The sequence below is a fragment of the Meriones unguiculatus genome, chromosome 4 (assembly GCF_030254825.1).
Source record: "Meriones unguiculatus strain TT.TT164.6M chromosome 4, Bangor_MerUng_6.1, whole genome shotgun sequence".
In the NCBI taxonomy this organism is placed as follows: Eukaryota; Metazoa; Chordata; class Mammalia; order Rodentia; family Muridae; genus Meriones; species Meriones unguiculatus.
In genome coordinates, this window is record NC_083352.1 from 130,172,010 (window position 1) to 130,186,827 (window position 14,818).

At 52.4% G+C, this 14,818-nt stretch overlaps 1 protein-coding gene across 5 annotated transcripts; it reads left to right on the forward strand.

Annotated features, from left to right (window-relative positions):
* The first annotated feature begins 4,576 nt into the window (after nucleotides 1-4,576).
* Foxa2 (forkhead box A2) lies at nucleotides 4,577-8,823 on the forward strand. Of its 5 annotated transcripts, XM_060383123.1 has the most exons (4): nucleotides 4,747-4,792; nucleotides 4,864-4,938; nucleotides 5,807-5,876; nucleotides 6,862-8,823. In XM_060383123.1, exons 3-4 carry the CDS (start codon nucleotides 5,808-5,810, stop codon nucleotides 8,179-8,181), a joined length of 1,389 nt encoding a protein of 462 aa, XP_060239106.1. In that variant the 5' UTR covers nucleotides 4,747-4,792; nucleotides 4,864-4,938; nucleotide 5,807; the 3' UTR covers nucleotides 8,182-8,823. The 5 variants fall into 5 exon arrangements, with proteins under 5 accessions (XP_021505037.1, XP_060239106.1, XP_060239105.1 ...); XM_021649362.2 differs by lacking the exon at nucleotides 4,864-4,938 and having other exon boundaries at nucleotides 4,577-4,792; XM_060383122.1 differs by lacking the exons at nucleotides 4,747-4,792; nucleotides 4,864-4,938 and adding an exon at nucleotides 4,985-5,118.
* The last annotated feature ends 5,995 nt before the right edge of the window (nucleotides 8,824-14,818 follow it).

Sequence of the window (14,818 nt, forward strand, 5' to 3'; positions counted from 1 at the left end):
TTTTCTTGCTGGTCCTGCTGATTTTGTTCAAAATAGGAAGACTCTATCACCTTGGCTTTTAATCTATTTCTTGCCAACTAAAAGACTAGTTTTGAATAGAGGAAATAGATTTTCTCACATGAAAGTTGCTGGATCATTGTTAGAAAGAACCCTGAAAATAGTAAGAGGTTGGAACTTTAAAAAAGGGAGGGGGAATTTATTTATTTATTCATTATTTAAACAGCATTGTGTGCCTGTAGTCCAGAAGAGGGCACCAGATCTCACTATAGACGATTTTGAGTCACCATGTGGTTCCTAGGAATTGAACTCAGGACCTTTGGGAGAACAAACAGTGCTCTTAATCTCTGAGCCATTTCTCTAGCCCAAGGTTGGAACTTTTGATGGAAGAGAGAAGGGAAGAAAATGAAAAAATCAGGATTTGCCTCTATAAACAGGTGCCATTCCCTGTGTATGCACCACCTAGAACAGAGTAAAAGTCATTAAATATTTGCCAAATTGGTAAGAATATTTAATTCCCCCATTGTCACTGTTCATATTGAGACAAATTGTGTACAGCTACTCTTTGTCTATACCAAGGCCTACATGACTTTGAAATGGAAACAAAGATGCTAAGAACACTTCCAGAGCCTCAGATTTGAAGCCCAGGCCTTTCTGCCCTGTGCCATCTCTCCACACCACTCAAGGCATCATTGGTTATTACTTATGGGGAGGACATTTGCTTACCCCGTAAGTCATCAGTGGTTATACAGATCTAGTGGAATTTCTTCCAAGGAACACAGAGAAAGAGATGGCCAAAGTCTGTGAGTGACTGCCCAGGACTGCTGTCCTTCGTGAAATTCACCTTGTTGGCAGGGATATCTGGTATTTCCACCAAGAACAGCACGGAAATGAATGAAAAGCTCCTAGGGCCACAGATGCAGGTGTGTCTCCTTTGAGCTCCCTTCAGCAGACACCTTCTTTCTCACATTGCTCTGCTATTATTGCTACAACTATAAGAGCCTCACACAGCAGAAACATACTAAAAGTGCAAGAATGGTGGGCCTGATGTCAAGAGTACCCCGGAAATACTCAAATTTTCAAACCAGGTGGACAGAACACTGGCTTTCTGTACTGAGAAAAAAAAGGGGGGGGGGGGTTGAGGAGTTGAGTCACAATTGCTCTAAGTAACAAAACCTTCAGAAAACTTAGCCTTCCAACTCGCTCTATGTGCAAGGGGGGGTGTTCTATGTGTCAAATTCAGCTGAACCTTAGCCAGACTGTAGTCTTCTGTGCCCTGCTCTGCAGTGGGACTATGCTGGGACTGTCCCCTGTGGTTGCCATCAATAGCTCTTCATTTCCTCTCTCAAAAAAGCAGAGTCCATCTTAGGAAAAAACAAACAAACAAACTAGTTTTAGCAAAATCAGAATCAGTTTGAACAATAGATTTTTTTCATTGTGCCAGAATGAGAAATGGGTGACTATCTATACAAATTATTTTTTCAAGATTTCCTTACCTTGAGAGATAATAGCCTTACTGTGTATTGCACCATAATATAATAAAAGAGGATGCAGCATAAAAATATTTAAAATGGTATCACTATACTTCAGGGGAAAAAAAGGTCATTGACACAATTCTACCACCCAAACCCAATCAGGTTTTGTTTTTTGATGGAAGAGAATGAAATCACATTTTCCCATTCTAATCAAGGGTATTACTATATTTATCTTATAATTATTTTGTACCTGTTCCTTATTTTTCATAGATCTTGCCACAGGAAACAGCACAGCTTCTTAAACTTAAAATCTTGCTTCTGCTCCCACCTCACTTTTAGAGACATCCCCCTCCTTTTTTTTTTTTTTTAAACAAAACAGTGCGGCCTATTAACTCTTTTTCTTAATTCCCACATGTAAATAAATATCCTTTGGTGATGTGTTCATGGCTCACTGACTTTTTAGTCATCCCATAAACAAGTCTTTGAACTCTGAAAGACAGAGAGAGACAGACAGACAGCGAGAGCCAGAGGGAGGGAAGAGAGAAAGAGAGAGTCTGCACAAGAGTATTTGAGGGTGTGCACAAGTGGCTCAGTAGACAAACTCTGGAGCTCTGATTTTTGAAAAATAAACTTCTGAAACAGTAACACAGCCACACACACAAAATGTTACCTTTAACATACTATACAGGTTTTCTGCATTGAGATATGGGATTCACTCGGAGAATTCCACAGCATTAAGGAGGGGGAAATTAGTTCTATTTATTGATGTCCCCTTCAGCTAGTTTCATTGGCAGAAAACTGTGGGGAGAAGTTTTGCTAAGGGACATTGGATCTCAGTCTCTCCCCAGCGACAGCAGAGATAGCCAAGATTTGAGGCCAAATCAGAGGAGGCCGCCCTGCCGCCGGCGAGACATCCAGAATAAAAACAAACCTAGGAGCAGTGGCCATTTGTAAGGAGGCTTTCCACGCCGCCACTGTGCTGGACCTAAGAAAGGGCGAAAGGGGAGGGCGCGGGCATAGGAAGGCTTTGTGAGGCTCGGCCCCAGGTGAGGTTTCAGACTGTCGGGGATCAGTGCAGACGTCTGTGTGTAGCGGGAGCTCCGAGAACTTTTTCCTGGAGAGAGCACCTGGGGCAGTTTACAGCATTCCAGCCTGGAGTTTTGGTGCCAGGGCTCTGAATAAACCTTTAGAAATCGCAGCAGCAACGGGAGGACCCGCGTAAGCGCCACCGGGAGTGGGAGCTTGCAAAGCCCGAGGCGCGGGGAGAGACAGAAGGCCGCCAGTACGTTCCCCTCGCTCCCGCAACCCGCGGGCGCCGGGCTCCCAGGGTGCTTACTGAAAGGCAGCGGCCCGTGGTGCTTGGATGGTCGCAGACTGACACCACCAAGCCAAAGTTTCAGGTGGCGTCATGCGCAGACCGACCGTTTCTCAGAGCTAGAAGACAGGAAGCGGGTTTGGCTTTGCTCATAATTTCAGGGACCTCAAGGAGGTGCTCTCGGGTGGAGATGGGGTGTTGGGACAGAAGAAGATGTCCAGGGGCAAGAGTTGCGCGATTAAGAGCCCAAGGATCACGCAATACGGCGATTGACCCCGAGCCGCGTGGCCGACAGGGGGCGCACTGTCACTGTGGAAGTTGGCGCTCAGCGCTCCCGGATATCCCGAGATCTGAGCAAGCACCCTACTTCAGGTGAAGGTGGGAACTCGCAGGTCTATCCTGAGGGAAGCATGCTTTTCTTCGCGGATAGCTAACTGTAACACACGCAATAATTTCTAGGACCAAATCTCAACTAGAAGCACAATCAAAGAGTAGCACAGTCCACAAGCTTACAAACACCCTGGCTTTCAACAGAGACAGGTGGAAGAGACACAGACAGACAGACAGACAGACTAAACCCCAATATCGGTGTCTTGAATTTCACTGAGTGGAGAATTGTCCTTGTGTAGGAGGAGGTACTGTGATTCAGCAATTAAGAAATGAAGATCTCTGTGGCCAGACAGGAGTGTTGACTGTATTTAATCTCTCTCTGTGTGTGTGTGTGTGTGTGTGTGTGTGTGTGCGCGCGCGCACACACCTTTTGCCTTGATTCTGAAGAGCAGCTGCTTCTATAAACAGCACGGACACCCCTTGTTTCCAAGGTTGTGGACAGCCACCATGCCGTGGGCCCTAGCGGGAGATGCTGGGGACCTGATCTCTCTGAGCTCCCTGTGTTCACTGGGTGAGCACATCAGATCACCACGCAATGGGGAATGAGGCCTTGCCTGTGGGGGAATCGCTGCTCTGCACTCCTCCGGGTGACTTAGTAATCTCTTTTCTGTCAACTGTCCCCACTACGTGCAGTTTAGCAGCAGATGGCAGGTCGATGGCACATCTTTGGTCCAAAAGGATGCCTCTTGGCCTAGCAAGCCCCTCGGCTTACCCTCCAGTCTGATCCCCATTCAAGCTCCCTTGTGCACAGCTCACCCCAGGGCCTGCCGCCTCTATCTATACTTTTCTACACCATAACAAAACTCTGGACATCTGGATTTGAGCCAGGGCCAACTGTTTCCTAATTTCTTCATCCCTGAGGGAGAAGAGTTCAGGACTGTATCCCTACATCCCAGCCACATTTTCAGAACCAAGAGTGTCAACATATAAATGCCTACAAGACCCTCCACTCCAAAATGTTGGCTTGCCTTAGTCTTAGTAGCTAACAATACAAATGACATATTCTGTTGTTTGGGGGTTTGTTTTGGTTTTCAAGACAAGGTTTCTCCGTGTAGCCCTCGGCTGTCCTGAAATAAGCTCTGTAGACCAGGTCAGCCTAGTCTACTCTGAGATCTGCCTGCCTCTGCCTCCGAGTGCTGGGATCAAAGGCCTGCAACGCTACGCTCAAACGACACTTTTTAACACCCAAAAGCAGAGAGAAAAGAAACTGAAATTTCCAATATTTATGAAATAGCCCTGGCCTCGGCAGGCGGAGAGAGCACAGATCCTCCTGAAGCCATCCCATTATTGATTCCTTTTTTTCTCTCCCTTCCTACCCTACCCCCACCTACTGCCCTGTTTGTTTTAGTTACGAAATGCTGTGGGCACCTTGGATTTAACTGAAAAGTAACCTTGAAACACCGAGGCCCGCATGTCAGAGGCAAATTGCTCCCTCCCAGGTATTGGCTGCAGCTAAGCAGGGCTCGCCAGGCAGCCTGAGCTGGGTAGTCAGAAGTCTGAGGTGGCTGACGGCTAAGGCGGCCAGACCGCGCGCGTCCAGCGCGCCTCCCGAGGCCGCTCCCGGACCTAACTGTAACAGGGAGGGGCCTCCGGAGCACCGGCCAGCGAGCGAAAGGTGTGTACACAGTTTTCCTGCATAGGACGGCGCTTTGCAAATTGGCTGTCACCTGCTTGTTGTTTTGACAGGGAATGTGCACCGCGAGGGAGGAAACCCGGGATAAATAAATCTGGCTTGCCTCGGCTCTGCGGGGCACCCACGCGGTACGCGCCCTCGGATTGACGCACCCGGAGCTCAAGGCGGCGATGAGGAGGGGCGGGGCGGGAGCAGGAGTCCTGAGCTTCTCCAGGGGTGGCCTGATCCCAGGTCTCTGGGTCCACGGAAGACTCCCCGTGGACGCAAAGAAAGGGACTCCGCCGGGGCGCCCGCGCGCCGGCTCGCAGGTCCGGGTCTGGAGAGCGCGGGGAGGGGGGACAGCGGGAGCGGGGTGGCCCGGGCGCCGAGCAGCAGGTGCGGAGCGCCGGCCCCGGCTTCCTCTCACCTAAGTGGGAGCTGATTATTCAAATGGGCTGCCCGGGGTCTGGGGATTGGAGGCCCGCGCCAGCGCGCGGTGCTATATCACCCGGCGCTCACGTCACTGCGGCACTTGTCCGCGGCGCGGTCCACACCTCCTCCTCCCCCTCCTCTCGCTCTCCCCCCGCCCGCCCCCACGCCGCTAGCTTCCCGCCGCCTCCCGGCGGCTGCACACTGCCAGCCCTCAGCCGCACCGGCAGCCCCGGGAGCGCGGCGACGGAGTGCACGCCCGACGGCGGGGCTCGGGTTCCGGCCTCCGCCGTTCCTCGGCCCCCTCCTCCGCCAGCCACCTTCCGGCCCGCTCCCAGCCACCTCCCGCGGCAGGCCGCGGGAGAGAGAGGAAGTGGTGCCGAGAGAGAGAGAGAGAGAGAGAGAGAGAGAGAGAGAGAGAGAGAGAGAGAGAGAGAGAGAGAGAGAGGAGAGGGAGCGCGAGAGAGGGCGGGAGGGAGGGGACGGTGCCATAGCTGACTTTTTTTTTAAGAGGGTGGGGGTGGGGGCTGATTGCTGGTCGTTTGTTGTGGCTGTTAAATTTTAAACCGCCATGCACTCGGCTTCCAGTATGCTGGGAGCCGTGAAGATGGAAGGGCACGAGCCATCCGACTGGAGCAGCTACTACGCGGAGCCCGAGGTAAGCGCTTGCCTTCGCCAGGGGGAAGTAGGGTGGCAGCTATCCCCGGGTCCCCAGCCGCGGCACGCTCCCTTCCCGGGCGCCCGCCCCCCCACCTCCAGCCTTCCTGGACAGCCGCCTTTTCCGCCCTCCTTCGACTCAAATGGGTCTCTTTTTTATACGACACACTGTTAGCCTTGAGATAATATTAACTTTGTGATCAAATATTGACTTGCGGCGCCTCCAAATCCTCTTCGTGGCCGAGCCACGCACTATCCTAACAGAGTTATGTTTGGCAGCGCGCGGCTGGGGAGGGGTGGGAGGTCGGCTGGCGAGGGGGTGGGGAGCTGCAGAAGAGAAGGTGGGTAGGAGTTGGGGACAGATGTGCAGGCGAAGAGTCAAAGACGAGTGGACAAAGAGAAAGAAAGTTTGTGGCTACGAGTCCGGGACAGCAACAGTACCTTTCCTATTCCTCCACGCAATGCCTCCAGCTGCTCGCGGGCTCTGCGCAGGCACTGCGCTCCACTCCCCTGTGACCACGGTGTGGGATCCCGGGACGAGGGTGCAGCCTGGGGCACACTGAGCCCACTTCCACTTGAGACTGCCCCAGTAACGTTCCAAAGGTGGCTTTTGGAGACCAGGACTTCCAACGGAGATTTCCGGCCTAGGTGCTGACTCAGTCTGCTGGCCAGCGGGTTTGGGGTCTCCCTGGGGAGAGTAAGATACATTTGGGGCGCCCGCCTGGCTTGGTGGTCTAGAACAGCGACGTTCTAGAGTCTGGGCGAGGCGCGAGCCTCAAGCGCAGAACCGCAATCCGCTGGCCCCAGGGCGATCACTCTTTAGTCTGAGCCGCAGAGGACTTGGTGTTGGTGGACTAGGACGGGGAAAAGAAGGACATCCCCAGAGGCCTCCACGGAGGCGGGGAACCGGGTCAACTGGAGGGTAGAAGGGTTGGGCACGCTCAGCCTGGGCGCTAACCTGTCTCCCTCCTGGGCTCTGTCTGCAGGGCTATTCCACGGTGAGCAACATGAACGCCGGCCTGGGCATGAACGGCATGAACACTTACATGAGCATGTCCGCGGCTGCCATGGGCAGCGGTTCCGGCAACATGAGCGCGGGCTCCATGAACATGTCATCATACGTGGGTGCTGGAATGAGCCCGTCGCTGGCTGGCATGTCCCCGGGTGCGGGCGCCATGGCGGGCATGAGCGGCTCCACCGGGGCGGCCGGTGTGGCGGGCATGGGCCCGCACCTGAGTCCGAGCCTGAGCCCTCTCGGCGGACAGGCGGCCGGGGCCATGGGTGGCCTTGCCCCCTACGCCAACATGAACTCCATGAGCCCCATGTACGGCCAGGCGGGCCTTAGCCGCGCGCGGGACCCCAAGACGTACCGGCGCAGCTACACGCACGCCAAGCCGCCCTACTCGTACATCTCGCTCATCACCATGGCCATCCAGCAGAGCCCCAACAAGATGCTGACGCTGAGCGAGATCTACCAGTGGATCATGGACCTCTTCCCGTTCTACCGACAGAACCAGCAGCGCTGGCAGAACTCCATCCGTCACTCGCTCTCCTTCAACGACTGCTTTCTCAAGGTGCCCCGCTCGCCAGACAAGCCTGGCAAGGGCTCTTTCTGGACCCTGCACCCCGACTCGGGCAACATGTTCGAGAACGGTTGCTACCTGCGCCGCCAGAAGCGCTTCAAGTGTGAGAAGCAGCTGGCGCTGAAGGAAGCCGCGGGTGCGGGCGGTGGCGGAGGCAAGAAGACCGCTGCCGGGACCCAGGCTTCACAGGCTCAGCTCGGGGAGGCTGCGGGCTCGGCCTCCGAGACTCCGGCGGGCACCGACTCCCCCCATTCGAGCGCCTCTCCGTGTCAGGAGCACAAGCGAGGCGGCCTGGGCGAGCTGAAGGGAACACCTGCCTCTGCGCTGAGTCCCCCGGAGCCGGCGCCCTCGCCAGGGCAGCAGCAGCAGCAGCAACAGGCTGCAGCCCACCTGCTGGGTCCCCCTCACCACCCCGGCCTGCCACCAGAGGCCCACCTGAAGCCCGAGCACCATTACGCCTTCAACCACCCCTTCTCTATCAACAACCTCATGTCCTCTGAGCAGCAACATCACCACAGCCACCACCACCATCAGCCTCACAAAATGGACCTCAAAGCCTATGAACAGGTCATGCACTACCCTGGGGGCTATGGTTCCCCCATGCCAGGCAGCTTGGCCATGGGCCCAGTCACGAACAAAGCGGGTCTGGATGCCTCGCCCCTGGCCGCAGACACCTCCTACTACCAAGGAGTGTACTCCAGGCCTATTATGAACTCCTCCTAAGAAGATGGCTTTCAGGCCCTGCTAGCTCTGGCCACCAGGGAGAAGGACAAGGGAGAAGAGAGGTTGAGTTGAGACTTTGGGGGAGCTTTGAGGAAAAAGTAGCCGCCATGCTGCAGGCCCCAGATGAGAAGTCTCACCTAACTGTCTGTGTCCTTAAATAGATGGGTCACAGTGATCTCTCATTCTAAATAGGGAAGGAAATGGAAATATATATATATATATATATAAACTTGTTTTAAAGGAGCCTTTGGTTTCCTATATGTAGACTACTGCTTCTCAAGGCACCCGAGGATTCTGATTTTTGTTGTTGTTCTCTATTGCTGATGTCGCAGGGAAGTCTGATTTCAACAAACAAACAAACAAACAACTGTTGTGAGTGACTTGGTGTGAAACCATGTAGTTTTAACAGAAAATCAGAGGGTTGTATTGATGTTTAAAAAGAGAAAAAAATTAATGTAAGAGTCTGGTGTAAATTACCAGGAGAAAAAAAATGCATCCCATTCTGGACATGGTGAAATCCAGGTCTTGGGTCTGATTTAATTTATGGTTTCTGCGTGCTTTATTTATGGCTTATAAATGTGTGTTCTGGCTAGAAGGGCCAGAGTTCCACAAATCTATATTAAAGTGTTATTGCGGATTTTACCCATTGGATCCTTTCTTCTTCTCCTTCCTCTTCTCCTTCCTTTTCTTCTTCTTCCTCCTCCTCCTCTTCTTCTTCCTCTTCTCCTTCTTCTTCTCTCTAAAAAATAAATGGATTTCTAAGTTATTGCAAGGAAATGAGAGGGAGGTGGGAGTTTGTTGTGAAGGGGGGGGAGTTATGGGAGGCTGGGGGTCAGTGTTGCTGTTTACCCAAGATTTTATTTAAATATAAGTTGAATGAATTTTCCCATAAGTGCCACTGCTGAGTCCTAGTAACATCTCCCACTCCCCATGTTTGTCCACCTAACCACACCTCCAACTCGCCTCCCTAAGTGCGTTTCAGAATATATGGACGACAATCCCTAAGTAATGCAGCAACTACATCAGTAAACAAATCAAAATTACTTCATGGTCACTTTTCAAATTTTGAGGTTAATATCACAGAACATGACAGAACAGACAAATCCCTGATGGACCAACCATCTCAGCATCTTTATTCATATCGGTATTTTTATTACGGTGCAGAGACTGGAGACAGACGAGGTCTCCTTAAGTACTCCTGATTGGCCTGGAACCCAGTATGAAGACCAGGTTTTGGCCATCCTCCTGTGTCTGCCTCTCCAATACTAGAATTACAGACTTGTTGTGCCTCTGAGCTCAGCTAAAGTCCAGTAGTTTTAGTTTTAAGGCCAGAAGCATAAGCACTTTCTTAGTTCACCATAGTGATTTTCCACCTGCAAAGCTGGAAGGTGTGCTGATGTCGAGTGCCCTGGGCTCTAAGGCTGGCTATTCTAGAAGAAAGGCAGAAGGTTACACACACACACACACACACACACACACACACACACACCAGGCCTCCTTACTAGTCAGTAACCTAGACTGGATTTACAAAATGTTGCCGCAGTCTGGCTGTTCACTACCACTTAAGACATAGCACCTTGACCTTCCTGTTGACCGGAGACCACCTGGCTGTGCGCCCCCACACCCCAGCTTGTCTCGCCCTCCCCTCACTCATGTGTTATCCAGCTGGTGGGAAACCTTGCTTGGCTGGAGGTGATGAGCCACCTAATCTGGGAAAACGTTTTGAATAGTTTTCTGGAGTTGGTTTTAATTGCACAGCTTAGGGTAACCTCCAAATCTTTTTTTTTTTTTTTTTTTTTTTTTTTTACCTTGGGAGGCAAGGAGGCAGTTAAGGGTGCCTTGAGCAGCTTAACAAATGATTCCAAAAGTAGTGAGATCCCAAGATCTCAAGAATTTTACCAGCTCTGGCAAAGCTCTCTGTTAGCTCAGAAGTTCAGATAGACAAACCAGGATTGTGGCCCAGGGGATGAATGGGTACTTACGTCAGCCTCTAGGGAAATACAAAGACCCAAAATAAAATCTTACCGGACATTTCACCTCTCTCAGATGCTTCGAATTGACAGGTAACTATCTCTAGTGAAAGCGGGCTTTGCAAAAGAAGCCTCTTCACCCTGGCTTGCATCTCCTGTCCTGCAAGCTGTCTGGGCTAGGGTAGGAAACACCATTTTTTTTTCCTCCAGTCTGACTTTGGGTCCATTCCCATGGGAAGCAAAAAAGGTTTACGTTGGTTAAAAACACAAGCAGGCAGGCATCGACTTGTTTCTGCTTAGCCAGGACATCTAGCTACTCCTAACTATTCCAACCTGGGATGTCCCACACTCAACCCGGTGAACACCTCTCTGGGCGCTTTCTGCCACCTTGTTCATTTCTATCCCTCCTCCCTAGGCCTGGCCTTCCCTTGAGCTGGTGTGTGTGTGTGTGTGTGTGTGTGTGTGTGTGTGCTTCTTCACCCCCACCCCTACTCCAAAATCCCATTTTAACAAGCCACATTGTTCCGAAGAACACAAGGAAGAGAAATTGAAGAAGGAGGGATCCGCAGGCCGCGGCCAGCAATCAGGCCTTCTCTTTGCCCGGTCAGGACACACACGTCGCGAGCCCAGCCTGAAATGTGTTTCATTATCACATAAAAGGCTCCCGTGGCGAAGGAGCCCAGAGGCAGGGCTGGGGGCTGAGTGGGGACAATGGAGCCTGAAAGCGCTGCCCTAACCTGCGTTGTTTCTTATCGCACGCCCATTGTTCGAGGGTCGTTTTAAACTACTTAGCGCGCCCCCCTCCACTGATCCCCGCCGATAAGATATAGTTCTGTGCGAATACATGAAAAGGATGTCGGGGAGCTGCTCCCTCCGAGGCTTTTCCGCCCTTCTGGTGTCCTCCCCCCCCCCCCCAACGTCAGTTCCCTCCCCGAGTTCCAAGTTTAGGAGCTCAGGGATTCCTTTCCCCCACCCAACTCGAAGAACCGCAGGGTGCAGCGGCTCCCCCCGGCCCATCTCTTTTTTTTCTTCCTGTTGCCCGCCGCCTTTCTCGCGCGGGGTTTAAGCAACCGTGATCTGTGAATAAACAAAGTCAGTAAACAACCGAAAAAAACATTCTAGATCCGAATTCCAGGAGGGTAAACTTTCCAGGCCACGTCACACTTCAGCAAATTTGCACAGATATTATATTGCCTCCCCCCTCCTTTATTATTCTTTTTTTTTTTCCAGGATCCCATTGTACTTAACTGAATTTTATAACGCTGATCGATATCTTGGTAAAATATTCATTTTTAAACTAGCGGGCAGTGAAATCTTTGCTTTGTGTGCTAAAGTCAACAGTCGCTCGGTTTGAGCTCAAATAAATGCAGGGATGCCTCGGCTGGGAGCAGTCCGCCGCCTCCCTCCGAGCGCAGGACGCTCCGACGCCCGCCTGCCCGCAGGCCACCGCAGGTAGGGAGCGCGCCCACTCGGGGGCCACGCCCGGGCTCCCCGCACAGAGTCCGCCCCCCACTCGGGTCCACACGCCTCCCCTCCCCCAGGTCTTGAGAGAGCTCGTGTGCCTCTGAGAGGACTGGGGGGTGCACCCAGCGCAGGAAAACCTAGGAGGTTGGGAAGATCAAGGTGTCTTTGCCCGGGAGTGGGGGATTCGAGACGGCACCGCCACTTAGAAGAACCAGGGGTCTAGGAGTTTACAATTCCCAACAGTTTCTTAGATTGCTTCGCGAGGCGATGAAACACTGGTCCCTGCAGCCACTGAGGCTGGAGATTCGCTCAGAGCGCCGCTAGTTTCCTAAAGAGCTGGGGTGTGGGAGAGCATGAAGTCGCGAGCCCTCGGCCTCCGAATCTAGGGTCGCCAGTCGCCGGGGTGTGTGTGTGTGAAACTGGGGAACACGGCGAGGCAGGAGGCCCCCCGCGTACCAAGAGGAACGCGCACAGCCTTGAGCCTGTTCTCTGCTGCTTCCCGCAGTCCGGCAGACCACGGCAGCTCCAAACCCGGCAAGGAGGCGGGAGCGCCTTTCCTAGAAGCGAATCAAGTTCGCAAGAAGCTGCGCTGGCTTTCACGCTACACGGAGCCTCCGGGGTCACGAGCTGGGCCCAGCGGAGAAAGCCAAAGCATGCCGCGGGGTCGGCTCTCATCCGAGTCCCACTACAACCCGGTCCGGCTGCGCTGCAGCCGGGGTGCTCCGGGGTGTTGTACTTGTGCGTGCAGGGATCGAAGAACAGGACTTTGGAAAACAGACTAGACTCTAGCGCTTCTTCCCGCTGCTGCGAGAAGGTGCCGACCTCGCCTCGTTAGTTTCCGCTGTAGCCTGTTGATAATACGACTCCTAGACTTTCGAGGGCAGAGTCCAGAAAAGATGTCTTTTGGGCCAGGGGTGTGGCTCAGGAATAGACGATTGTCTTGTAAGCGTAAAGCCTGGGAGTTGATGCCCATCAGCGGGGGTTGGAGAAGAAAAGGAAAAATCTTTTCTGCCATCTCCAGATGCCACCATTCTTTCTAAAGCCTGCGTTTTCCCTGGGTCTTTGCCTTAAACGCCCCGATGCTCGGAATTGGAAGAAACCCCGCTGGGTTTTTCTAGGTCTTTCGACAAACGGTGACACGCGCTCGAGCAAAAACCCACGGGACATTCCCCGTCACCCTAACTGGAAACCCATTCCAGCCTGCCCTGCCATCTGCGGATGGTGAACCCAGTAGGCATAAGTGGTCCGACCCGCTCTCCGAGTTAATGCTATGAGGGCACTTTTGAAAGTCGGGGGGCCTAGGAGCACTCTCTGGTCCTGCCCTCAAAGCCCAGGTTGCCTGCCCACTGAAGGCCAAACGGGACCCCTCTGCAGCGCTCCAAGCTGGGGCTCTTCCTGTTGTTGCTAGTTGTCCTCCTGGAGCGAGATGGAAAGCCTGCAGGGCGCATGGCAAGGCTAATCGTTTTTAAATAATTAATGCGTCCCCATTCCGCTAGTAATGCAGGGCCTCGAATCCGTCAATTACTCGTCATTAGACGAGTGTCGCCTCACGGCCTTCCCTCGAGCCTTTGATGGCGCCGGGTCACCTAGCCCAGCCCACTCCACGGCGGAATTAAAAGGTGCCCGGCCTTTGAGAGCCGGTGAGGAGTAGCCACGACCCTCAATTCAGTGAGAGTTTTGAAAGAAAGATCCTCGGTGAAGAGATGTAATCTTTCAAATGGCCAATTTAAACGCCTGATCTTTATCGCCCTCCTCCTCCCGGCTTTATACAGAGAAGTCAGGCCGCTGTGCTTTGGGGGCTTTTAATGTAGAAGTGGGTCGGGGGCCGGGAGGAGGCAACAGATAGGGCTTAATAGGGCCTAGGGGAAGGCTGTCGTCCGAGGAGGTGAGGAGGTACCTGGCGGTACCTTGAAGCCAGTGTCTTTTTTTTCCCCCTTCTAAATATGGAAGCTAGGGCTGCTTCCTCTCTGGAGAAGCAAGGACCAGGACAGCAGGTGGGAAGACCTTGCAAAAGCAGGTACCCCTGCTGACCCTGTTCTCCCCCTGCAAAATAACGTGAGTAACAAAGAGAACGCTAAGGGTGTCTCCTATTCCTCCTGCTACTGTGGACCCAGAGGCGCTCTGCAGCCAGGCTGGCTAAGGTCCACACACAGGTCTCAAGTCCTGCCTCACAGGACAACCCCCCCCCCAAAAAAAAAAAAAACAAAAAAAACAACCCATCCTAGCAACCCCAACCCCAGCCTGCGGTCTCTGCGTTGGCTAAAGAACAAGGGTTCTGACCTGAGGTGTCTCTTTTGGGGCAGGCCGGTAATGACGTGGCCCTGGCTGCAGCACCATAGCAACCAAGGCCAACCAGGGGTGCTCAAGTGAAATGAAAATTTTTAAAATCAAAACAAGGGGAAGGGCCACCAAAAGTTTGCAACTTAATTTAGTTTCTTATGGCAGCTTCCTTCCTGGGTCTAGTGGGGTTTTGTAGCTGTTTTGTTTTCTGACAAGATGACAAAGTCTCAGGACCTTAATATCCAGCCTCTTCGAACAAAAACAATGAGCTGTGTCTACCCATCCTGGACGAATGAGGCACCTATCTCTCCCTTGGCCTTAGATTAGACTCTAGATAGTGTATTTCTTACACCTTCTCAGCCCAGGACAGGTTTTCCTCTACAAGAGGTGGGGTAGGGCAGGACACAGGACTGAGGAAAATATCAGACGTGTAAGGAGGAAGGTGAAGAGCCCTTTGTATCTGGCCCTACCAGGAGCTTCTGCCTGATTTTTAGGACTTTGTCTCCACTTGTCCTTGCTCTACCTTCCCAATCAAAAAATACCAGATTAGGAAATAATAAGAATAAAAATATAATGATGATGATAAATGCTGGACATTGATAGGCACCTCCATATCAGAGCACAGAAAGATAATAAAAGATTGATGTGTCCCTGACAGAGCTCAGTAGGGCTCCAGCTCCTAGTGGGTCTAGGCTCTTTTCCACAAAACTCCCATACTCTCAGTCACTCCAGGGGTTGCCTCGGAAGCCTAAATCCTGGGGCATCTTTCCCATTCTGCTCACAGCCTTCCTGCCCACTCTCTTATCCCTTTTCTTTTCTTCTTTAAAACAATCATGTGTGTCTCCCTAGCTCCCTCCTCCCATTGTATTTGTTGATGACCTAACACGCTCACACCAAAAGCCACACACAGAAAACCAACAACG

What these genes read in the sequence shown, in the direction of transcription:
- Foxa2 (XM_021649360.2), top strand. Translation starts at nt 5,790, where the DNA reads ATGCACTCGGCTTCCAGTATGCTGGGAGCCGTGAAGATGGAAGGGCAC. An exon ending in GCTACTACGCGGAGCCCGAG is followed by an intron (nt 5,877 to 6,861) that starts GTAAGCGCTTGC and finishes CTCTGTCTGCAG; the next exon opens with GGCTATTCCACGGTGAGCAA.